The sequence below is a fragment of the Martes martes genome (assembly GCF_963455335.1).
Source record: "Martes martes genome assembly, chromosome: 4".
NCBI classification, from domain to species: Eukaryota; Metazoa; Chordata; class Mammalia; order Carnivora; family Mustelidae; genus Martes; species Martes martes.
Genome location: NC_137891.1, coordinates 78262207 through 78288962, shown reverse-complemented (window position 1 = coordinate 78288962; position 26756 = coordinate 78262207). Strand labels below are relative to the sequence as shown.

General features: G+C 36.1%; 1 protein-coding gene across 4 annotated transcripts in view; it reads right to left on the bottom strand.

The window, feature by feature from the left end:
- RB1CC1 (RB1 inducible coiled-coil 1) overlaps positions 1-26756 on the bottom strand; it is a 93480-nt gene that overhangs the window by 32344 nt on the left and 34380 nt on the right. For all 4 annotated transcript variants that reach the window (XM_080800067.1, XM_080800068.1, XM_080800069.1 and 1 more), the window contains exons 8-15: positions 24434-24604; positions 15706-15890; positions 15353-15539; positions 15186-15267; positions 14869-14930; positions 13020-13123; positions 12404-12530; positions 10415-12315 (exon numbers count right to left, since the gene is read on the bottom strand). In XM_080800067.1, the coding sequence (XP_080656193.1) occupies positions 10415-12315; positions 12404-12530; positions 13020-13123; positions 14869-14930; positions 15186-15267; positions 15353-15539; positions 15706-15890; positions 24434-24604 (2819 nt within the window). The remainder of the gene's footprint in view (positions 1-10414; positions 12316-12403; positions 12531-13019; positions 13124-14868; positions 14931-15185; positions 15268-15352; positions 15540-15705; positions 15891-24433; positions 24605-26756) is intronic.

Below are 26756 nucleotides of genomic sequence, written 5' to 3'. Positions count from 1 at the left end.
ATAATGAAAACGCAACTGTTCCAAAACCTGTGGGACACAGCAAAGGCAGTCCTGAGAGGAAAATATATAGCTATACAAGCCTTTCTGAAGAAACAAGAAAGGTGTCAAATACACAATCTAACCCTACACCTAAAGGAGTTGGAGAAAGAACAACAAAGAAAGCCTAAACCCAGCAGAAGAGAAATCATAAAGATCAGAGCAGAAATCAATGAAATAGAAACAAACAAACAAACAAAAAAACAACAGAACAAATCAACGAAAATAGAAGCTGGTTTTTTGAAGGATTAGTAAGATTGATAAACCCCTGGCCAGACTTATCAAAAAGAAAAAAGAAAGGACCCAAATAAATAAAATCATGAATGAAAGAGAGATCACAACCAACACCAAAGAAATACAAACAATTATAAGAACATATTATGAGCAACTATACACCAGCAAATTTGACAATCTGGAAGAAATGGATGCATTCCTAGAGACATATAAACTACCACAACTGAACCAGGAAGAAACAGAAAACCTGAACAGACCCATAACCAGTAAGGAGATTGAAGCAGTCATCAAAAATCTCCCAACAAACAAGAGCCCAGGGCCAGATGGCTTCCCAGGGGAACTCTACCAAACATTTAAAGAAGAATTAATTCCTATTCTCCTGAAACTGTTCCAAAACACAGAAATGGAAGAAAAACTTCCAAACTCATTTAATGAGGCCAGCATTACCTTGATCCCCAAACCAAAGACCCCATCAAAAAACAGAATTACAGGCCAATATTCTTGATGAACACAGATGCGAAAATTCTCACGAAAATACTAGCCAATAGGGTCCAACAGTACATTAAAAGGGTTATTCACCACGACTAACTGGGATTTATTCCTGGGCTACAAGGTTGGTTCAACATCCGCAAATCAATCAATGTGATACAATACATTAATAAAAGAAAGAATAGGAACCATATGATACTCCCAATAGATGCTGAAAAAGCATTTGAGAAAGCACAGCATCCTTTCTTGATCAAAACTCTTCAAAGTGTAGGGATAGAGGGCACATACCTCAATGTCATCAAAGCCATCTATGAAAAACCCACCACAAATATCATTCTCAATGGAGAAAAACAGAGCTTTTCCGCTAAGGTCAGGAACACGGCAGGGATATCCATTATCACTACTGCTATTCAACATAGTACTAGAAGTCCTAGCCTCAGCAATCAGACAACAAAAAGAAATTAAAGGCATCCAAATCGGCAAAGAAGAAGTCAAACTAGCACTCTATGCAGATGATATGATACTATATGTGGAAAACCCAAAAGACTCCACTCCAAATCTGCTAGAACTTGTACAGGAATTCAGTAAAGTCTCAGGATATAAAATCAATGCACAGAAATCAGTTGCATTTCTTTACACCAACAATAAGACAGAAGAAAGAGAAATTAAGGAGTCAATCCCCCTTACAATGGCACCCAAAACCATAAGACACCTAGGAATAAACCTAACCAAAGAGACAAAGACTCTGCACTCAGAAAACTATAAAGTACTCATGAAAGTAGTTGAGGAAGACACAAAGAAATGGAAAAATGTTCCATGCTCATGGATTTGAAGAAAAAATATTGTGAAAATGTCTATGCCACCTAAAGCAATCTACACATTTAATGCAATCCCTATCAAAATCCCATCCATTTTTTTCAAGGAAATGGAACAAATAATCCTAAAATTTATATGGAACCAGAAAAGACCTTGAATAGCCAAAGGAATATTGAAAAAGAAAGCCAAAGTTGGTGGCATCACAATTCCAGACTTCAAGCTCTATTACAAAGCTGTCATCATTAAGACAGTATGGTACTGGCACAAAAACAGACACATAGATCAATGGAACAGAATAGAGAGCCCAGAAACAGACCCTCAACTCTATGGTCAACTCATCTTTGATAAAGCAGGAAAGAATATCCAATGGAAAAAAGACAGTCTCTTCAACAAATTGTGTTGGGAAAATTGGACAGCCACATGCAGAAAAATGAAACTGGACCATTTTCTTACACCATACACGAAAACAGACTGAAAATGGATGAAGGACCTCAATGTGAAAAAGGAATCCATCAAAATCCTTGAGGAGAACACAGGCAACAACCTCTTCGACCTCAGCCACAGCAACTTCTTCCTAGGAACATCACCAAAGGCAAGGGAAGCAAGGACAAAAATGAACTATTGGGACTTCATCAAGATCAAAAGCTTTTGCACAGCAAAATAAACAGTTAACAAAACCAAAGGACAACTGACAGAATGGGAGAAGGTATTTGCAAAGGACATATCAGGTAAAGGGCTAGTATCCAAAATCTAGAAAGAACTTATCAAACTCAACACCTAAAGAACAAATAACCCAATCAAGAAATGGGCAGAGGACGTGAATAGACATTTCTGCAAAGAAGACATCCAGATAACCAATAGACACAAGAAAACGTGCTCTGCATCACTTGGCATCAGGGAAATACAAATCAAAACCACAATGAGATACTACCTCATGTCAGTCAGAATGGCTAAAATTAACAAGTCAGGAAATGACAGATGCTGGTGAGGATGCGGAGAAAGGGGAACCCTCCTACACTGTTGGTGGGAATGCAAGCTGGTGCAACCACTCTGGAAAACAGCATGAGGCTTCCTCAAAAAATTGAAAATAGAGCTACCCTATGACACAGCAACTGCACTACTGGGAAGGTACCCTAAAGATACAAACGTAGTGATCCAAAGGGGCACGTGCACCCAAATGTTTATAGCAGCAATGTCCACAATAGCCAAACTATGGAAAGAACCTAGATGTCCATCAACAGATGAATTGATAAGGAAGAGGTAGTATACACACACACACACACACACACACACACACACACACACACACACACACACACTGGAATACTATGCAGCCAGCAAAAGAAATGAAATCTTGCCATTTGCAACGACATGGATGGAACTAGAGGGTATTATGCTTAGCGAAGTAAGTCAAGTGGAGAAAGACAACTATCGTATGATCTCCCTGATATGAGGAAGTGGAGATGCAATGCACGGGGCTTGGGGAGTAGGAAAAGAATGAATGAAACAAGATGGGATTGGGAGGCAGACAAACCATAAGAGACTCAAACTGACAAAACAAACTGAGGGGTGCCGTGGGGAGGGGGGAAGGCAGAGGGTGGTGGGGTTACGGACATTGGGGAAGGTATGTGCTATGATGAGTGCTGTGAAATGTGTAAACCTGGTGATTCACAGACCTGTACCCCTGGGGCTAATAAGACATTATATGTTAATAAAAAAATTAAAAATTTAATTAAGAAAAGAAATTATCGTTTATTGGACTTTGACTTAGTATCAAGGAAATGTCCATAAGTATCTGAAAGTTATTGAAATATTCTTCTCTTCCAATTACATGTAAGTAAGAGGGAAATACAAAATGATAGAAGTTGGTGAGAGGGAGACAAAGCGTAACAGATTCTTCACCTCAAGAAACAAACTGAGGGTTGCTGGAGTGTAGAGGGGTGGGGAGGATGGGGTGGCTGGGTGATGGACATCAGGGAGGGTATGTGTTGTGGTGAGTGCAGTGTACTGTGTAAGACTGATGAATTACAGACCTGTACCCCTGAAACAAATAATACATTATATGTTGATTAAAAAAACAAAACAAAACAAACTTCTCTGTAGTACTCTGCAGGACAGGGATAGCAGAGGGAGAGAAAAATCACTGAAATTCAATTAATTTATAATGAGAATGCAGAATTCTGGATTGGTAGAGGCCCATTAGTGGCACTTCACCAGAGACATGATGCAGTACTATTACAAGCAGCAGAGCTAGAGCAGCAATCAGATCTGACCCAGAAAAATCTTTGGCCCTGGCTGTCCAGAGGGCCATAACAGAGGGATGACAAAGGATTATTAAAACTTTTTTTTAATTGTTTTTTAAAAACTCTTGATCACCCCTCACCTAACCCCAACATCTGAGTCATTCATCAACTACAATGCCGAAGTTTTATAATGCTGTCTCCATAGTCTTTAGCATAGGGACCTGTGTCCACTTCTCAGGCTCAGTGCGTATTCTGGTAAAGTAGTTAACCAACGTTTTGGGGACAAATGAATACTGGCTCTGAGGGGGTTCTGATGCCACTGTGGTCTATCAGGAGAGTACTGATAGCCAAGTGGTAAATGGGGTTTGGGTCCAGTGGGTCCTTTATCATGGACAAATGATAAAATGTATCCTTATGTCCAGAATCCAGTGGGATATACATAGAAGTTATTGTTGGAGACTCCTTGTTGGTTCCCTTACTCATGGAACTAAGGAACTATTATGATAAAAAAGCCAAGTAAAATCTCTAAAACAGTCTCTCATTTCATACAATGTAAGGGCAATTTTTATAATGTTCTTATTCAACTTAACTATGTGTCCTATAGAAAATATACAACAATAAGCAATGGATCCTCATAAATTTAATCAGGTAGTGACTCCAAGGAAACTTATTTCACATATGACCTCTCTGTTGGAGTAAATCAACAAGGCCATTACCGCCTGACATGGAGCTAGTGACTTAGTGATTTCTTCCCTCTTCATAATACATACTAGAGGCTGACAAACTTTTTCTAAAGGGAAAAAGTAAACATTTTAGTGAGATCATCTGTCATACCTACTCAACTCTTCCAAAAGCAACCACAGGTAATAAGTAGGTAAAGGAATGGGCATCTGTGTATTCCAATAGAGCTGTGTTTACAAAAACAAGTGATAAGCTGCATTCCCACAGGGCAGTTTGCAACCTCTAGTACAGACCACAAGCAGCAGTTAGATTTTACCTACAACAGCAGCAACTCACTTCCAATGTCTTATCTCTGGATTATACCAGTTCTCTAGTTCTGTTAAAATCTAGTATTCAACACACACAAAACAGATAATCATGTCAAAAAATGGGCAGAAGACATGAACAGACACTTCTCCAATGAAGACATACAAATGGCTATCAGACACCTGAAAAAATGTTCATCATCACTGGCCATCAGGGAGATTCAAATCAAAACCACACTGAGATACCACCTTACACCAGTTAGAATGGCCAAAATTAACAAGACAGGAAACAATGTGTGTTGGAGAGGATGTGGGGAAAGGGGAACACTGGTACACTGTTGGTGGGAATGCAAGTTGGTGCAGCTACTTTGGAAAACAGTGTGAAGATTCCTTAAGAAATTAAAAATAGAGCTTCCCTATGACCCTGCAACTGCATTACTGGGTATTTACCCCAAAGATACAGATGTAGTGAAAAGAAGGGCCATCTGTACCCCAATGTTCATAGCAGCAATGACCAGTCACCAAACTGTGGAAAGAACCAAGATACCCTTCAATGGACGAATGGACAAGGAAGATGTGGTCCATATATACTATGGAGTATACATGCCTCCATCAGAAAGGATGAATACCAACTTCTGTATCAACATGGATGGAACTGGAAGAGATTATGCTGAGTGAAATAAGTCAAGCAGAGAGAGTCAATTATGGTTTCGCTTATTTGTGGAGCATAAGGAATAACAGAGAGGACATGGGGAGCTGGAGAGGAGAAGGGAGTTGGGGGAAATTGGAGGGGTAGACGAACCAGGAGAAACTGTGGACTCTGAAAAACAATCTGAGGGTTTTGGGGGGGGGGGGAGTTGGGTGAGCCTGGTTGGGGGTATTATGGAGCACTGGGTGTGGTGCATAAACAATGAATTCGGAACACTGAATAGAAATTAAAAAAATAAATAAAAATTAAGAAAATTTTAGTTGGCAGGGATACTGGCCTTCATGCTATTCCTCAAAATATCAATACTAATCTGAGAGGGGGTGGGGAAAGGGAAGGAAAAGGTATCATATTAATCCAATACATTTATGGCATTCATGCTCCTTAGGCCGAGTAAATAGGAAGTAGCAACTACCTCAGCTACCAGGTGACGACAAAGGAGTGCCAGAGGATGAGCAATAATGACCATGAAAATTCAGGAGCTTGTCAGTACAGTGAAATTTCTAAGTATTCAGTAGTCCAATCATATGAGATATCCCCTCTAAGGTAAAGGGGCAAGCTACTTTGTAGGTGAGCATCTCTGAATTTTGGAGGCAAAATGTACAGTACAACTGGGAGTGCTGCTCTGACTTAATGAAATAATTCCCTATTCTGTGTAAGGTCCAGGGCAACATGCAAGTTGCTTTGCCCTTTGACCCACACCTCCCAGAAGATGCTTGAAGTGTCTGTAGCGGAAATTAATAACGTATAGAACTTTTGACAAGTCATAAAGGAGAATCACAGTCGAGACCCTTAGAATTTTGAAGTGCATAACTATTTTTCTTTTTTTTTTTTTTAAGATTTTATTTATTTATTTGACAGAGAGATCAAGAGTAGGCAGAGGTGGGGGGAAGCAGGCTACCTGCCAAGCAGAGAGCCTGATGTGGGGCTCGATCCCCACATGAGATCATGACCTGAGCCAAAGGCAGAGGCTTATTAACCCACTGAGCCACCCAGGAGCCCCCATAACTATTTTTCTATTGTAAAGTAGCTTGCCTCTGGGTCCGCAGAGATTGAAAGACTGACCATGGTCTCCCAAGCTACTGTGTCCTGAGCTGCCCATCATAAGGTAATGCTGTCTAGGTCATGAAACCATAAAGTTGGGTATACACGGCAATATACCATCACAAGTTAGATTGGCATACATGAGACCCAACAAAATATGGCACAAGTATGGCACAAACAAGGGCGACTGGGTGGCTCAGTGGGTTAAAGCCTCTGTCTTCGGCTCAGGTCATGATCTCAGCATCCTGGGATCGAGCCCTGCATCGGGCTCTCTGCTCCGCAGGGAGCCTGCTTCCTCCTCTCTCTCTGCCTGCTTCTCTGCCTACTTGTGATCTCTGTCAAATAAATAAATAAAATCTTTAAAAAAAAAAAAAAAAAAAAGTATGGCACAAACAGATCAAGAGATTTCAGGTTCCCAAGGGGCCTTCTCCTGCTACACTGCCTCCTTTCTCTCCATCACGATTCTGACACTGACTGAGTGAAAAAATACTGGCAGGCTTGGTTTCATCATGATTCTGTAAAATATACTGACACGATTTAAAAGTACAGTTGAGGTATTAGAGCCCCACTGAGAAGTGGTTCTAAAGAACAGTAGTGAAGGGAAATCTTCCCACTGGCAATATGTTAAGCAGTGTACCTAAAGTTACTAAAGAGGACAAATGGTCAGGGGCAAAGATTTACAGTGATTCATGGAGACTGGCCAGCCTTTGGGTGGATAGTGAGACTTTAAAGAAACTAGATTGAAATCTGGTGGGAAGATTTCTGGAAAAGAAATAAGGACCAGCCTCTTGAAATGTGCAGTATGAGGATATGTAAGTTCTCTGAATATATTACGTCTGACTGGGAGGAACCTCTTAATAAACAGATGGGCAACCTGAATATTCTGTGAGTATCAATCAGTCCTATTCAAAAGGCTGATGAACAACTGTCTGTACAGGCAGGAAGTGAGGTTACATATAGGCTCAGCAATATGGACTTCTATATATTTAGTAACTAGCAGTGAGCCCCTTGATATTGTAGTGCTCCTCTGGGAGACCAGCCAGCTACTTGGTGGCATGCTGATTACACTGGACTGCTTCTATCAAAGAGAACAGTAAACTATCTTCACAATAACAGTCTATTATTCTCCATATAGAATTACTTTCCATGCCCACAGTATTTCTGCAAAAACTACCATTCCTGAACATACAAAAAGGCTTATTCACTGCTATGATATTCTACTAGAATTGCTTCTGAACATGAAATTTCATTGTACAGTGAAACATATGTAGCTATAGCCTCATGCCCATGGAAATCACTTATCTTACCACAAATGCCAATCACTAAACAGCTGGTTTGATACAACTGTGGATCAAAACATTAAAAACTCATTACAGTACCAGACGGGTTCCCTGCCCAGTGTAGAGCCCAATGCAGGGCTTGAACTCATGATCCTGAGATCAAGACCCGAGTTGAGATCGAGAGTTATACCTTAACCGAATGAGCCACTCAGGCACCCTGTCATTTTGAATGGCTAGAGCAGAGAATGCAGAACATACCCTGAATCAGATTATTACTACGTAAAACTAATTCTCCCACAGTTAGAATATATAGGTTGGAAAACCAACGATAAAAACTGGAATAACACATATGTTAAACTAACTAGAATTTAAATAAAGATTTAATACAAGAAAAAAAATTGGAATAACTATTATTCCAATAAGCCAACAGCAAAAATTTTGCTTCTCATCCCTACAACTTTGGATTGTACCAGTCTGGTTCCCCCAAGAAGAATTCCTTTACCAGGAGATACAACCAGGGTCCCACTCACCTGGAAGCTTAAGCTACCACAGGGTACCTATGGCTCATCACAGCACTGAATCAACACAAAAAGAAGGAAGCTGCAGTTATATATTGATATTTAACTTAACTATCAATGAGAAACGTTGTTCCTAAACAGTAAGGCAGAGGAATATGCCTGGAAGTCAGAAGCTTTTCTAGGGTATCTCTTGGCACTTCCATGTCCACTGATAAACAGTCAAATGAGAAACTACAGCAACTGTATTACAGGAGGAATCATTATTGGCAGTCTCTTCTGGTCAAGTAAAATCAGCTGAGGTAATGTCTAAGGTAAAAAAATAGAAGGAAGCTGTAAATACCTACTAGGGTTATGCGACTAGCTATAGAAATAAAGACTACCACAATTAAGTCTATACATAAGGATGAATTTCTTTTTTTATCCTTATACCGTTCTCTTGGTATCTGAATATGTAGTAAGTATTGTGACAATTGTAATTAAACCTTTATTTCAGTATTTAACCTACAGAATATCAAACAGAGACTGTGTCTGTACAGAAAGAAAAATGAACAGAGTTCTAGGATGGCTGCAATGACATAAGTTATTTGGAAGAATAATTCCTTTGGAAGAGGGTGAGACCATCTGAGGAGATATGAAAGACATAAGCTGAATCATGTCCAACAGAAACATGACATTTTAAGTGTCTTTATTTGGAAGTTCAATATGGGTAAATGAAACAAGAAGGACCCTTGGGTTGGAAGTATATACAGTGCTGGACTGTCATCATCCATCCATCACTCTCATCCCTCTTTTAGAGTCTGATCTGCACTGTACTGCAGAAATGTGTATTTCCCAGAATCCCCTTCTAACTGCAAGTTTGCCAATAAAAAAAATATGTACAAGATTGGAGAGCAGGAAAGCTTGGTGCACCTTGATGAAATTTCACAGGAGCTTCCTGTCAAGTAACTGAGAACTACCCTTTTGTGTTGCAGACTGAGCCACATTACTGGGGCTCTGAAGAGATTCCTGGTTGCTACAGCAATTTTTCAGTGAGCCATGAATAACTCTCAGCTTTGGTGGGTACTTCAGCATCTATTTTCCTGATATTTCACCCAGAGCTTTCCTGATTTTCAGCAGTCATTCCCTTGATCTTAGCTCCCCCAGCTCTCTAAACATTTGTGCAGGCTCTAATTACTGTATTAAACCCTCCAATCCTCCCAGAATACATAAAGAGTTCTTGTTTTCAAAACAGAGTGGGAGGTTTAACCGAATGCCAGTATATGAAAAGTACATAGCAGAGTAATATCACAAGATATTATAAAAGTGATGAGGCAAGAAATAGGTTAAAGTGTACAAGGTATTCAAACCTACAAATATATTCACTGAGAAGAATTAATGACAGAACTAATTGATAATGGTCTAGAAGTTATTCATTAGGCCATAAATCCCATCAATGAAGTTTAAACAGCAGAAATACTGATCAAAAGGTAGTAATATCAGACAGTCACAATATTAAAAATGCAAAAAAAAAAAAAAAAAAAACCCAAAACCATCACCTGGAATTTAAAGACATTATCTTTTGAACCACAGAGGGAATGACCAAAATTGTAATATCAAGGGAATAACAGTGATGAAACATTTAGCCAATTTGGAATTTACTCTTTAATAAGTGAGCACTACTCAGATGAAACTATTATCTTTCACACATACGCTATTTAAAAGTAATGGTAAAGAGTAATTTTCAACAGAAGAAATTAGGTAAAAACACCAATAAACCAAAAAAGGGAAATTGATGAATTAAAAACAAAGAAGCCCTGGAAAACATTTGAAATTTTCAAAAAATAATTTCTCTGAAAATCCAAGATACTCTGCCATTTTTAAAAGCCACTAATGAGCTTATGCAGTCTATTATTTTTTAAATGTTTACAAGAAACACTGAATATAAAGTAAAAGATTTTAGTTTATAAAAATATCTCAATTACTATATTGGCCTACGATAAGGAAGTCAAGGTACTGCGATTATATAAATAATTAAAATTTGAATCACCAATATTTTAATTTTAAATTTTAAAGCAATTCTTACCTCTTTGCTATTTGATTCTCAAGATGTTTAACTTTTTCTAGTAACTCTTTCTCAACAGCATCTCTCTCCAATTTAAACTCTTTTAGGGCAGTGTGAATAGCTTCTTCTTTTTGACAATTAAGCTTCTGAATTAACTGTTCTCTGTCTTGTTCCTGGCTCATGACAAGTTTCTCTTTGTCTTTCTCAAGTTTCTGAATAATGGCTTCATACTTCTCCTCCTGTTGGGTGAATTTTTCATCTTTTTGTTTTTCAAGAGCACTTAATTCTGCGTCCAATTTACTCTGCAGTTCAGCTATTTCTCCTTTCAGGTTTTTTTCTATTTCAAATGCTTGGTGATGCAATGACGTTACTTTGTTTAATTCAGCTTTAAGCATATCAGATTCTTCTTCATGTCTACTAATTAACTCTGAAATGCACTGATCTTTTTCAATTGTCATTAAAGTTCTTAGTTCTGCCAAGCCCACCTGATAGTTTTCATTATTATCCTGAATCCTTTGGTTTAGTTTACTTATCTCTGTTCTCAAATTTTCTGTCTCTTGTTCAAGGAGAGTTTTTAAGGTCTCCTTTTGCTGGGCTCTGCATTCTTCCAGCAAAATTTTTATTTCATCAGTTTCTGCTTCCTTCAATGCAAGTTCAACCTCTAACTTACATCTCATGTCAGACAAATCTGAAACCTTCAGTTTTAGTTCCTGTAGCTGTTGTTCTTTCTCCTGGATAACTGTGGCATGAGACTCTTGTATCTGATCGATTCGTTGTTGATTTTCCTTTTTTAGTTTCTCCAAAGACACTTTATGGTCTGCCATAACTTTCTCAAACTCCTGAGTGTGCCTGACACGGAGAGCATCCTCTAACTCCTTTAGATGACTTTGCTCTAAACACTGAAGTTCTGTCCGTAACAACTGCATCTTCTCATTATTTTCAACATGGAGCTTCTTTAAGTCTTCTAACACTATCTCTCGTGACTGTTTCAGTTCATTAATTTCACAATTTTGAGTGTGCATTATATTTTCCATCTCTAACAACTTCTGATCCTTTTCATTTTGCAAGCAGATGACAGCTTCTTTTTCATGTTTAACCAAAGCAAATTCATTATCTTTATTTTGTAAAACCTCCTCAAGGCATACCAAGTCTCCTTTCAGCTTTTTAATTTTGTTTTCATTTTCTTCACTTTCTTTCATTAGTGCATCAAGTTTGCCTTCATATTCACTTTTTAAAGACTGCAGCTCTTTTTGATGTTTTTCATTTAGTGTTATTTCCAGAGAATATTTTACTTTTTCAATAATGTTTCTTATTTCTAGTGCTGTACATTTTAAAGAATTTGAGAAGTCACACTGTTCTTTCTGTACAAATGTTCTGAAGTGGCAAAGGTCTTCCTTGATGGTTTGTATACTGAAGTGTGAGTCTTGGGCAACAACTCGACATTTTTCCAACTGGACATTTAGAGAAGCATGATCTCCTGTATCCTCTTTACCACATACATTTGTATCCTGCATCCGTCTACTGTCTATCGCATTGATAACAGATGAATAAAGTGATTCCACCATCATTTCTGGACTTTGTGGATCACTTATAGGATTAGGAGATGACAAATTTTCTTCTATTACAAACTCATTTACAGCAGACATAAAATCTGATTCAGGGCTTTCTGCTAATGAATCCAAATCTAATGAAACTTGGTGAATAGTCTGTTCTATGTTTGGATGGGGGATAGTTTCAAAATCAAATGTATGTGCATCAATGCTATCTGGAGATAATTCTTCTAAGGGACATACTGCAGGACATAAGGGATCCTGAACAGTGAGTGGAGGAGGAGTTCTTGGTGAGGTAGTAGTTGCAATTCCTGTTGCACTTTCTATCCTTGGTGACGAAGCCGACTGTGGGGATGTCTGACTCATGGATGCCTGGAAAAGAGAGGGGATAGGCTTACAGAGCTGTAGCAACAAATATTTTGCGCTAATGAAACAAACCATTTGAAAGAACTTAATTTGCCTTTTGTTCACTCAATAGATCTGTAATGGTCTGTGACATTTCATCCAAACTTTGTGCTGCTTTTACCAAATTATGTAGAGCAAGTACATGCTGGTGTAGAGGTTCAAAGTCACAAAGTAAGGGGACCCTGAAACAGAATGCAATATAATTAGATTTGTGATTCCACACTGAAAAGATGGATACCTAAACCAAATATTTCCATCTATGTAAAAAAAAAAAAAAAAAAAATACAGTACCATCATCCCCTTTTAATCGACACCAGAAAATAGCTTAAGAGACCTAAGACATAATCACTGAAGTGATGAATCAGACATCTCCCACGCTATACACAAAGTGAGAATAATTACTAGAAAAAAATTAATTACATGTAAGGCACTAATTTCCTTTATCTTCATTTTCTGATCACTTGCATATTCCCTAGAAACTTCCTAAAGCAGCGTATCAGTCTATCATAAAATATTTCTATATTATGGCATCTCCTGAGACTATTAGTGCTACTTTCCACAGCTCCAAAATAATTAAAATATTTTAAAATAACTAAAGTTAAAAATAATCGTTTCTCGGCCTTTTGGCTAAGATCAAGTGTACTAAAGTTAAAAATACTAATGATATTTACCTGAGGAGTGGCTGAACTTCTGAAGGACAAAATGATTGAAGAAACTGTAAATCCTTTAATGAAATATCTGGAAGTTCACAGTCAAACTTTCGAGGCTTCTGTGTCTGTACAAAAAAAACAAAACAAAACAAAACCCAAAAAACATACAGTACAAATTTATAAATTTTTACTATGATTAATTTCAATATTAACAAAGAAGCAAAAATGCTATAAATCATCTACTGACATTTAAGAAATAGGATAAAATAAAAATGTACTATTCAATGACCAACATGGTATACTATTTTTCTGAGTTGTAAATGACTGGGGATCATAGCTGTTAGTGATCCAACTGCTGTGGCTGTTCCTCCCTTTCTCGTCAGCTTTTAAAAAAGGGGGTAGTGAATACCCAACTTTTGTAGCAACATGGACGGGACTGGAAGAGATTATGCTGAGTGAAATAAGTCAAGCAGAGAGAGTCAATTATCATATGGTTTCACTTATCTGTGAAGCATAACAAATAACATGGAGGACACGGGGAGACAGAGAGGAAAAGGGAGTTGAGGGAAATTGGAAGGGGAGGTGAACCATGAGAGACTATGGACTCTGAAAAACAACCTAAGGGTTTTGAAGGGGCGAGAGTGGGAGGTTGGTGGAGCCAGGTGGTGGGTATTAAGGAGGCCACATATTGCATGGAGCACTGGGTGTGGTGCAAAAACAATGAATACTGTTACGCTGGAAAGAAATAAAAAAAAAAAGAAAAGAAAAGAAAAGAAATGGGGTAGTATCCTATCAACATTAAAGAAACCCATTTGTTTCACCAGCATATGGGTTGTTTCTAAATTTTTCTTTAACTTATAACAAGACCATGAAGATCTCTCTGGCCTTAATCCTACGTCTATTCTTAGCATTTATTAGGATGCCTTGGTGTTTTAATATGGTAAAAAGTTTTTTCCTATGTAACATGTCCTTCCTTGCCTTTCACTTGATCTTTCCATTATTTTCCAAAATAAAAAACTCTCAGTAAATCTCAGTTTCTTTAAAAAAATTACCTGGTAAGTCCTACCATTTCTTTATAATATTGCCAAGAAGTACAACTTTTAAAGTGACTCTAATCATTTCAATCATTACCTAAGCAGATTTAGAGATGTCAAGATGCTCTTCATTAAATGGGGGTCCTAGATATATGAGTGTGGGAAACCCTATTACATCACTCATTTTTAGATATTAAAAGATTCATACATTTAAGGCCTAAGAAATCTTACAGTACAGAAACATGTTTAATAGCTAAGCAAAGCATCTGAAGAGAAAACAAACAAAAAGCCTACAGCATTTCCTAAACTTCTCTGACCCATGAAATCATTTTTTCTCATGAAATAAAATGAATGGTCCCCAGTAATCCTGGTTTAAAAACATTTATTTTTCAGGATTTCAGTGAAGGCCACCTGAAGAGTCACCCTATTCTGATTAGTAAACACAAGAATAAAATGAGGGTGGTGGTGGTGGTGAAGAGAATGAAAAGAGGAGAGGACAAAAGGAAAAGAAAGGACAGGGATGGGGAGATAATGAGGGAAGGGAAAGATAAAGAGAATGAGAGGAGGGCAAAAGACAAAGACAAAATAATAAGACAATCTACTCCTACCAAACAATATCTTAACAGTGTAATATGGCTTATCCTCCTGTGTTATGAAAACTCTTCATCAAAAACTATGAATATACTTTAATAAAGTTTCATGACAAATGGCTTTTAAAACCAAAAACATTTTTATGTTGATAAAAAAAGGTTCTATGTTTCTGAAAATATCTCTACTTCTGAAATAAGGTTTGAATATGTATAAAATTTAGTCATAGTTAGAAAATTAATACATACACAAAAGGACGGGGGCCAGGAGTCCAATCCCCTAAACAGACGATTTCTTAAAAAGGACTTCCCTGTGTAAAGAAATTAACAATATGATCATTTTATAACTGTATTTCAGAGGAAAAAAAATTTCTGGTTTTTGAAAAACAAATTAACAATTCTTCATATTTAAGTTTTAACAATGGATTCAACTTTACAGACCTTAAAAAGAATATTTCTCCAAATTTCAATGGTAACTTAAATCACATAGATGCTATATAATAAGACATTCATATTGACAAATAAAAACATTTTTCATTAAAAATAAATTAGTAAAGAACACTTACTAAATAATTTCCCAAAGGATTCCCTTTTTGACTTTTCAGCTTCATATAATCGCTTTCCATCTTTGACTAAAGCACCAGCCCACTAAGAGAAGGAAAGCTTACGTTAATAATCATACACCAACTCATTAAGGCTCATACACAATGAAAAGAGAATTCAACTTGCATACCTCCCTGTAGTGTTTTATGAACATTTTTCTCCTTACAACCTCAACAACAGCTATGCAGTACATCTGAGGAACTGTACTAAGAGCTTCAACAATTTTGACTCTTTCTAACAGTTCTATTACAAGGCGGAGCAAAGCTTGCAATTTCTCTCCATCTTGATCGGCATGAAGCATTACAAAGCAACACCACCTACAAAATGAAATTGAGACACAAAACTCTATAAAAATAATCTAATCCCAAGTTAACCAACCAATCAAGTATTTCAATATAACAATAAAAGTACTCCATTACTTGGCAGAAATTTTTAAAAAATCACTTTGAAGCATCCAAAATTAGATGTAAGAGAATCACTTACTTCAGTCTGACATGTAGGTTATTTGCTAGTTCCTGTTTGGCAGTGGTACACTTCTGTTTAATATCCAACAGTTTTCTATGATTTTGCAACATAATCATCAACTGATTTGCGTGACTCAGGCACAAATCAGGTAAAACAGATGCATCCTTCAAGTTTTCAGCTCTCATCTGATTAGCTAAAAATCCCTTTGAAAGAAAGTATTTTAAAGGACATTAACCTGGTTTCATGAAAGATATCAACATTCATTTAAGCGGAAAATCTTTGTTAAACATGAACTGTTCTACTTTTAAAGATTTTATTATCTACTATCCTGAATGTAGACATATTCATAAAAAAAGATTATTTTTAAGAACTCTGCTCATCTAGTTGTTTCATTTTCTAGCTAGGAAAAAAAAAAAAAACCCACTCGGAAGATAGAGTAATTTATCCAAGGACAGACAATCTTAATAATTAGAACTAGAATTTATGCGTCTTGACTCCTACTATACCATGGGTCAGTCAGATCATGTATTAAATAAAATATGGTCACTGATTTTAGCCATGAAATAACTGACCTAATCTAACCAATGATATTCAATAGTACTTTGTACCCTTCCCCAAATGAGTAACAATCAATTTACTGCACTTTTTACTAAGAAGTCATTCCTCTCTCCAGTATTTCTGAACTACATTTTGTTCCACTATATATATATATCACTACTCATATTAGAATAACTAAAATGTGTAATTTTATAATACATTTTATTATTTGACAAGAAAAATAACTATTATATTTTTTCTTAGCTATCCTTACTCATTTATTTTCATAGGTGAACTTTGCATCATTCTGCTAAGCAGGGATTGTGTTTAGGATATAAATTAATTTAGACAAATTTAGTTTATAATTAATTTAAAATAACATAGTTGTGTGTACAAAACAAACAAACAAACAAAAAAACCCAACAGCAAAAACTTAAAAAAGGTCCAAAGACATCTTGTTAAGGTTATTACTAAGTGTTTTTATTGTACTTATAGGTTCTTTTTCCTACTGCTTACTGAACAGTTTTTGTGTTACAGGAGTTTTATAATTTGCATGTCCATCTGACAGCCATCCTTACTACTGTAAATAATTATCTGTCTAGGAACTTAACAATATGGCTGGCAATAGCATGTCTTCTAACTTTTTGGCAGTTCTCTCTGTTTCATGTCTTCCTAAATTTCAAGAAAATATTTAAATTTAAATGACATGTACTAAACTCAAAACCATTTAATATCTGAAAATAAAACAATTTCAATAGGAATTTTATATCTTATTTCCTTTTCAATATGCTATATGCTCCACTGTGGCTATATTTTTTTCTGAACTTAAAAATAACTTACTGCTTTTATCAACTGCATTAAAATCTTAATAGGTTCCCACTACTTTTTACTGAATCCAAGGAAAACATATAATCAATCTCCCAAATTAAATTCTAAAGCAATAATGAGGAATTTCCTGACACCAAAAGCACATACATGCCAAAGTTGCCAAAAGAAAAAACGTCTAGGGGCACCTGGGTGGCTCAGTGGGTTAAAGCCTCTGCCTTCGACTCAGATCATGATCCCAGCGTCCTAGGATCGAGCCCCACATTGGGCTCTCTGCTCAGTGGGGAGCCTGCTTCCTCCCTCTCTCTCTCTGCCTGCCTCTCTGACTACTTGTGATCTCTGTCAAAAAAATAAAATAAATTCTTAAAAAAAAAAGAATAGAAAAAACGTTTAAATCTGCTTTCAATAAAATAATTTCTGTATTTGTTAAACCATTCTTAGTGTAATATTTAGACTAAGCAGTAAAATACCTAAGATGTACAAGCTTCTTAAAATAAGTCATCAGAATGAAAAGTACAGCATAGGGAACATAATCAACAATATTGTAATAATGTTTAATGGTGACAGATGATAATTACACTTATCATGTTGAGCAATGAGTAATGTAAAGAATTGTGCAGTCACTTTCTTGTAGACCTAAAAACTAATGTAACACTGTATGTCAACTATACTTCAATTAAAAAAGTTTAAGAAAGTATAAAAATCCCTGATGTCATTTCGTATTAGTGTTTTTTATGTGTAAGTAAGGTTAGATATATACATGATATATAAGTTAAAAAGAAAATTACATAGCTGAGTGAAGATGGAAGGTGAACTTAAACTATACCACATCCTAATTCTGAATTTTTAGTAGGTTATCTAATAAGAATTAAATAATCATGACAACATTCAAAAGAAATCTAACTAGCTCTTAATTACTACAATACTTACAACTCCCCTTAAGATGTATTCTGTGAACTTTTGGTTTAGGGAGCAGATTTCCTGTTATTTTCTTATTTTGTTGATAATCTTTAAAGATAAAAAGATTACTAGAGAAATAATATACATTGAATAAATTTTCAGGGCTCCAGTGTTAACATACCTTCACAGATCTGGTTAAGTTTCTCTGTCAGTTAAGGTAGAAGTGTCTATAAACCTCAAAAGTGTTGTGGTCTTAAAAAAATTACTCTCTTAAAGCTGCCTGAACTGGTCTTTATCATATAAGATATTTAGGCAATAAATCTCCTTCCATTGTCTCATCCCTTCTTTCTCTTTCTCTCTTTTTTTTTTTTTTGAGAAAGAGAGTGCAAGAGAGCAAGTGGGCGGGGGGGCAGAGGGATAGAAGAGAGAAAATCTTCAGCAGGGTCCATGCTCAGTATAGAGCCTGATGTAGGGGCTTGATCTCACAACTTTGAGATCATCACCTGAGCTGAAATCAAGAGTTGTACACTCAACTGAGGTACCCAAGTGCCCCCTTTCCCTTTCCTTTAAGAGTGGTTAGAAGATTTAATTGCTATGTAGCTAGAATGAACTACACAAAATTGTATTTATACAAAATCTAAAATCAACTCCTCAAATTGATTAATCTGAATTTATCTACTTTCACTGACCACATGCTGAAGGAAATACTGATTAAAAAAAAAAAAGAAGAAGAAAATATCTGCGATGGAAAAAAAATACATTAGCTATAATAAAACTAACAGATGAGACATCTGCAAATAATGAAAATGTCCCAGACCAGATTTTTATAGAGAAGTCTAACATTCCATAAACTCAAGGCTACCCTACCCCAAATTCTTGCTCTCTCTCTCTCTCTTTTTTTTTTTAGTGGGGAGGAGAGAGAGAATCTTAAGCAGGCTCCACGCCCAGCTCAAAGCCCAACTCAGGGCTCAATCACATGACCCTGAGATCATGACCTTAGCCAAAATCGAGTCAGACCAGAACCGACTGAGCTAGCCAGGCACCCCTCATTCTGTAAATACTGACTGTGCACTTACTACAGGTAAAGAACCTACAAGGCACTGTGATTAGGGCAGTGAGGAAGAGAGATTAGAATCCTGGTTTCTTGGAGCTTATTTTTTTCTGTTTTTCTTAATTTCTACACCCAATGTGGGACTCAAACTCATGACCACAAGATCAAGAGTCATGGGCTCTTCCAACTGAGCCAGACAGGTGCCCTGGAGCTTATATTCCTAAAGAAGAAATTTCATTAAAAAAAAAAAAAACCCACATAATCACTTAAATGTAATTATGACATAGCCTAAGAAACCTAACCTGCTAAGAAAAAATATATCTGATCTGGTCAAGACTGCAAAATCAGAGAAAACTTGTCTGTGAAAGTGATGTCTCAGTTAAAACCCTTGCCTCTATACATCCCTTGGCAGTCAAACAACATAAAAATATAGGAGTGAAAAGTTGCTCCAACAGCCATGTATACCTAATTTCAACAAGTTATCCCTCATCTCTCATAAGCACGTTTAGAATTATCTTATTATAGCCAATTTCTCTCAAAGCTATTCACTCAGGCAAGCCCAGCTGACATCCCTGGATCACTGGGCCTTGATTTCCATCTATTTTACATATTAATATTTTACATATTCAGTTTTATTCTGAATATGTAATGCACTTATATTGAAGCATATGTAGGAACACTAAAAATATTCACTGAGGAATAATTAAATGAAATTTAATTGCCTCTCAATGTCAAAAAGGATTATACACTGTACTACTTGAGTTATCAATATCCAAGAAAAACATAAACATTTTATTTGAGAGAAAGAGAGCGAGGGAGAAGGAGCTGGGGGAGGGGCAGAGGAAGAGGGAGAAGCAGACTACCTCTTGAATGGGAAGCCTGATGTGGGGCTCAATCCCAGGACCTTGAGATCATAACCTCAGCCAAAGGCAGATGCTTAACCGACTGAAACATCTAGTCCTAAACCCCAGAAAAATCTGTTTTTTTAAAAGTAAGAAGAGTATTATGGTTTAAAAGTTAAATTCTATGAGCTACTGTAACTTAAAACATTAGCAAAAGCTGGGAATAAATTAGGGGGAAAGAAGATGGTTAGACAAGGTACTTCTATGATCATAGGATGCCAAAAAGTAGTTTTCAAATTTTCACAGGAACAGTAAAAGACATATCTACTAAATGTTTTTCAGTTTGGGTTCAAGAAACCCTGGAAGGGTTCAGTCCTGAAAAACAAAAATATAGGAGCAAACAAAAAAAGGATCAAGAAATGCTTTCTCTATTTTTTAAAGAAAATAAAGAAGTACTATTAGGTCTTTTATTAAGCAAATACACTTCCAGGAAAATGACCTATTCTTGTATTACACAACTGCATTTGCTGAATCCAGTGCAGATGAGGATAACATCAGCATCAGATTTTTTCTTTTTAATATAACCAAATGCAAAACCCTTCCTTTTAGCTGCCTGATTATAGTAGAGCTACTATACACATATTCCCCCCACACCCTCACACCAACCCCCCAGAGATTCTTATCTAGATAAGAAAACAGAAGTCCTGGTTTATTCAATCAGAGAAAGAGGTAAAAAGAAATCTGGAGATTTTAAAGGAATAATGAGTTCATTAAATTAAAGACGAAAAAATGACTAATACATCTGACTCCATCAAAATTTAAAATTTCTGTTTAACAATTTTCACAACACTATCAACAAAGAGACAGTATCTGTATTATTTACAATAGACAGGATTATCCAGATTACATATAAAGTAAATTCTTACAGAAACATTAGGATAAAAAAATTGACAAATGAAAATTCAGAGGAAATAGATGGCAAATACTGATATAAGGGAAACTGCTCTTCTCATTAATTACTGGGAGTGTTGACTGATTTTTCCTTTACGGAGGGTATAACATTACTAATTAATATTTAAAATGCACAAAAACACCAGAATCTAGCAATTCAATTACTGAAGATTGTCCCAACATGCACATAATGAGAGATGTACTGGGATATTAAAACAATGTTTGTAACAAGAAAAACTGGAAGCAACCTAAATGACCATCAAAGAAGTCTGGTTAAATAAATTATGTTTGATTCATTCTACTGAGGGCTAAAAAAGAATTACCTTGGAGAAACAACAAAAAAATCAGAAATTCAAAGCTGTCTCAAGTGATGGTAAACTATAATTTAATGATAATGTAGACCAAGCTTCCTATGGCATTTATTACTAAACACCTAAGAAAGCAGTGAAGGAGAAGAACCAGGATCTAGAAGGAGGAAACCTAGGGAGGCCAGTTAAGCAAGGAATTCTTTGCCTAGAGACAAGTGCGATTCCTGAGGAGGAGCCCAAGGCTAAGAATTAAAAAAAGCAATCCTCTGACATTCTCAAGAAGCTATGAAATAAAAAATTGGAGATCAGGGCCAGCCAAAGGAAGTGAAGATGGAAAACACTTTGTATTAGTACCCCAAAAAGCTATATCCTATGGAGTAAAAGTAGACTGGCCATCACAAGGACTGTAAAATCAACTTCCCATCACCTAAATCCCTGAGGTTGGATTAAGATAATGTAAGACTGTGATAGCCCCTACCACATGCAAACAAATTCTCTCCAGAAGTGTTATCTTAAGCTTCATATTTCCTGTTTTTATTTTTTTTTAAGATTTGTCAGAGATAGACAGGGAGAGAGCATGAACAGGGGGAGGAGCAGGCAGAGGGAGAAGCAGGTTCCCTGCTGAGCAAGGAGCCAGATCCCCACCTGAGCTGAAGGCAGATGCTTAACCAACTGAACCATCCAGGCATCCTCTGGGTTTTTCTTATCAAAAATAATTAGGCACATGAAAAGGCAAAACCACATGAATTTAAACTATAGGAAACAACAGAAAATATCCAAAGACACACAGGCACAAGTAAAGGAGTTAACAGATAAAGAGACTTTCAAATTACTACATGGTTAACGTAATCAGAGATGATGGATGAGTCTGAGTATTTTGGTAGATAATTTGAAACTATATAAACAAAAGAACCAAACTGAAATTGTAGGGCTAAAAAAATAAACAAAAATTACATATCAATAAATGGGTTTAATAACAGCTATTCACAGCTAGAAAAAATTAATCTGGGTCGAAAGAAATACCTGGAATAAAGCACAGATGGATATGATGATGGGAAATGCAGGCTATAAGGGTAAATGAAGAGAATGAGATGAAAGGTCTAATACATGTGTAAATGGAATCAATGAATGAGAAGGGAAAGAGCAAGGCAAAGGCAAAATTTGAAGAGAAACTGGCAATTTTCCCAAAAGATATGCCATCATACCACAGCTTCCAGTAGTACTACAAGAGCAATGCAAGGAGAAATACAAAGAAAACCACATTTTGTCATATTATAGTAAAACTGTTAAAAACCAAAGGCAATGTGCTAGAAGTAAATCACGGAAAGCCTAGATTCTATATCCAGAGAAAACATCCTTCAGAAATAAAGGTGATTTAAAGAAATTTTCAAATAACAAAGACTAAATTTTCCACTAAAGGATACTTTAGGATATTCTAATGCCTATCAAACTTATAAGGATGCATGTATTACTTAAAAAGAGCTAATATGGAAGATAAAATAATTTTTAATGATAAGTTTTTAAATGATATATATATGTATATATGTATCATTTTAAGAGAGAGCAAATGACCAGAGGTGATGGGGCAAAGTAGGAGAGATTTTAATCAGGCTCCATCTCCAGCATGGAGCCCGATGTGGGGCTCAATCTCATATCCCTGAGATCATGACCTGAGATGAATTCAAGAGTCAGATGCTTAACTGACTGAGCCACCCAAGTGTCCCCCAAATTTTTAAATTTTATTTTTAAATGATAAAAATAATCCATAGGGCAAAAGCAGAAAGAGAATATAATTGGAAGAAAAATTAGAAATAATAGACTTAAAAACAAATAGTAATTATATTAAATAAATGGACTGAATATTCTTTTTTTAAAAGATTTTATTTATTTATTTGACAGAGAGAAATCACAAGTCAGCAGAGATGCAAGCAGAGAGAGAGGGAGGGAAGCAGGCGCCCCGCTGAGCAGACAGCCCAATGCAGAGCTCTATCCCAGGATCCTGAGATCATGACCTGAGGTGAAGGCAGAGGCTTAACCCCTTGAGCCATCCAGGTACCCCTGGACTGAATATTCTAATCAAAAAATTTCTCAACTTACTTTGAGGCCATCATAAAGTCAATGCCCAACTTGACAAATACATACCGAATGAATAATACATACACACAATATGATTCAGTTTACCAAAGTGTTACACTTAATTCAGAAATACATGAAAAAGACAATATATTATGACCATGTTGAGTTTATTTCAAGAATCCAAGAATGGTTCGAGATTAGAAGCAGACTATAACTTTCTTAATCTGATAAAGGGTTTCTATTAACACAAAGAGAAAAAACTATTAGAAATATTCTAGTTGTGAAATACCACTTTCTATGGATCAAGAATTAAACAATGACATCCACTATCACCTTCTATTCAGCATTGGTACTAGGGGATTCCAAGTCAGTGCAAAAGCACAAGATAAAAGGGTTCAGTTCACAGTAAGGTGGCTGGATCCAAAATCAGGAGAAAAAAAAGAAGAGTAGGAATGACAGATGAATTCACTCAGGAAACTATAAAAATACAATAAATATTTTAAAATTTATTTTAGAAGAATTAAAGCAAGGATATACATGTTTTATCTACCTACCACATACTGTATAATGCCATGCAGGTAAATAAAACATTTATACCCATTTGTATGTTTTAATGTTAAGAACACAATTGGAGGAAAAATACTGGCAGAAGAACATTAAACTAGAAAAGTGTATATTAGAATCAAGATTATGCAAGTCAACTCTTTTGCTGTTTTGCCAGAGTGGATGGAGGACAAAATCATTAGCGTGGCAGAAAATGCCTACAGTAACCACTCTGCAATTCCATCACTTTGTTTTGATTATAAAATCTCTGACAGAGTTCTTAGAACACTGCATTAAATTAGACCTAAAAACCTAAGTATTAGTAATGTGTAAGATTTCACATTTTCCTCCTATCTTTTACAAATCTCATGTATTCTTTTTTAGTTTTCTGAGGGGGGAACAGGAAGTACTCAAATGTTTAGTACAATTGACTGCTTTATCATGTTCTTTCCACATGTTTTTTTCCCCCAGCGGCTGACAGCATTTTCACGGTTTATCTTTCAGTTACTACTTAAAGTGGCCTCAGTTCACTTTATTAAACCTGAACATTAAGAATGTGTCTTCTTCCTTATTACATGCAAACAACACTATTCATTAACAATAATCAAGGATGTGGTAAAAATAATGGTGTATAACAAACTGATACTACACATAAACTACTGGTATAGAGAAACTATGAACTGGTTTTCCTGAGAGAAGACTGAAATGAGTACCTGAGCGAGTTCCTTCTGTTCATTCACCAGTCGGCTGCAGCTAGCAATCATCTGGTCCAGGGCATAAAGCCGGTCTTCAAGTCCTTTAATGGCTTTCATATTCTGATTATCAAGTTTGGCAATAGTTTGACGGCACTCTGCTATAAACGGTCGAATAATCCTTGGATCAAGCTAAATGACAACAGAACATATGAATGAAGTTTTCAGCAAACAATTTAAAATATATTTCTCACCATTTTGATACACAGTTTCAGAGGAAAAAATTTAAAAATATAGAAAAGTAAAAGCATGGGGAATCCTACTTATACTTTCACAAAATTGAGAGCAGGATAATTGTATCAATAAAAAATTACTGATTATATTAGAATACATAATTAGGGATACAGTGCCAGGAGGTACCTGGAGGTATCTTTATTATCAGTCTCTATCTTCTAAAGGAATTTGCTTGATCAACCCAACTTTTTTACTCTTCAATCTCTCCTGTTCCCTGGCTTTATTTCTACAAATTTTCTGGAATTCATGGAACCTAACAAATTTCTCTCAACACTGTTCCCCTTCCCTTGAAAAAATACACTGGTAGTGTTTTTACAGATAGTCTCCATAAAAAACATTCTGTCAAAGATGACCAATGACCTCCTTTCACTTGAGGCTCTTAAACACTGAAGACAATCTTTCACAAACTCTGGAAGTCTGGGGCATTACTTCACTGGTTTCTCTACAGTATCATTCTCTGGCTCCTTTTCCTATCTAATCCATAAATACAGATAATCCAGAAGGACTTTGTGCTTATTAGCCCATCTTTACTATTTTATATGATTTCAACATTAAGCATAATTTCTATGGAGATCCCAACCCTTCTGTAATCACTAATCCTTCTCACAGATTTTCAGCTTGTGTTTCTGACTACCTACTAATATCTCTATGTGAATATCAACCAGTTATCTTCTATTATTATTATCTCATTATAGTTGTCTTCTGTTGAAATCCCTAAATGGCTTCCTTCTGCCCACAATGACATCCAAAAAACAGAGCATATAGTAAAGGCTTCAGTAATTGGATACCACTAAATCTAAGGCCTACATCTTTTCAAACTGAATTACCCATTACATCCAGAAAAGCTCTGTGTTTCTCTAGCTCTGATCTTTCTTCATAATGATCATCCTGCCTAGCTGTTTTCAAGCCCATCTTTGCCTCTACATAAGGGTCCTAGTCAAATACTGCCTCCTTCATGCTTTCTCTGATCACTGCAATTGAAAGACCATAAAATATTCAATGTAGTGTTCAGCACAGAGAGAACATACAAAGGCAGTTAAAACCGAACTATTTTATTGGGATTATCAATAATCCAGTGTAATTAATAAGAGGCTGCATTTGCAACGCTACAAAAAAGTTAACAAAGCCACTACTTAAATATAGGCAGCATTTGCCCAATATAAATGAAAACCTTACATACATTAACATTTTCTCACTTTTCTTAATTTCACTGTAACTAAGTCCAATCTGCACATATTTCTGATCCAAAGTATTATACAAACCTAAGTTTAGCTATAAATCATTAGGGTGATAAAGGGCTAAAAAAGAGGATTAAAATAGATTTGAATTTTTAGCTTGTGCAAAATTACAACTACACATGGACTTTACACAGCAATAATTTAAAGAAAATACAAACCCCAAACCAGGGCTCCTGATTATGATAGTTCTGTATTTCATAATTCATTGAAAGTATAATACAACTATACTGGCAACATGGAAGAGTATTTTGTACATCACTTGAGTAGCAGGTACATAACCTCACTTCCTAAAATCTTATTCTACTTAATATTTTATTTCATTTGTCCACATAGTCTCTGGAGAAATTTTTTTTTTTACAGATTTTATTTCTTTGTCAGAGAGAGAGCTCACATGCACAAGCAGGGGGAGTGGCAGGCAGAGGGAAAAGCAAGTTCTCTGCTGAGCAAGGAGCCTGATGTGGGACTTGATCCCATAACCCTGGGATCATGATCTGAGCTGAAGTCAACTGAACTCAACTGACCAAGTCACTCAGGTATGCCTCTGGAGACATCTTTAAAAATATGTATTTTAAACCACAGAATTCTATTAATAATTATTTAGGAAATTTTCAGTAACTGAACACAGTGCTACACTAATATTTTACTCTTGGGCTTTTCCACTGATATCTAGAAAGATTAATATTATTGTTGTCTTAAAAGATAAGAAACTAGAAATTTTCTTACTCTCTCCATTCTTCCCATCCCACCTCTAAATCCATGCCCACTGCACAGACCAAACAATATTTGAGTAACACACAAAAATCCTGAATGAA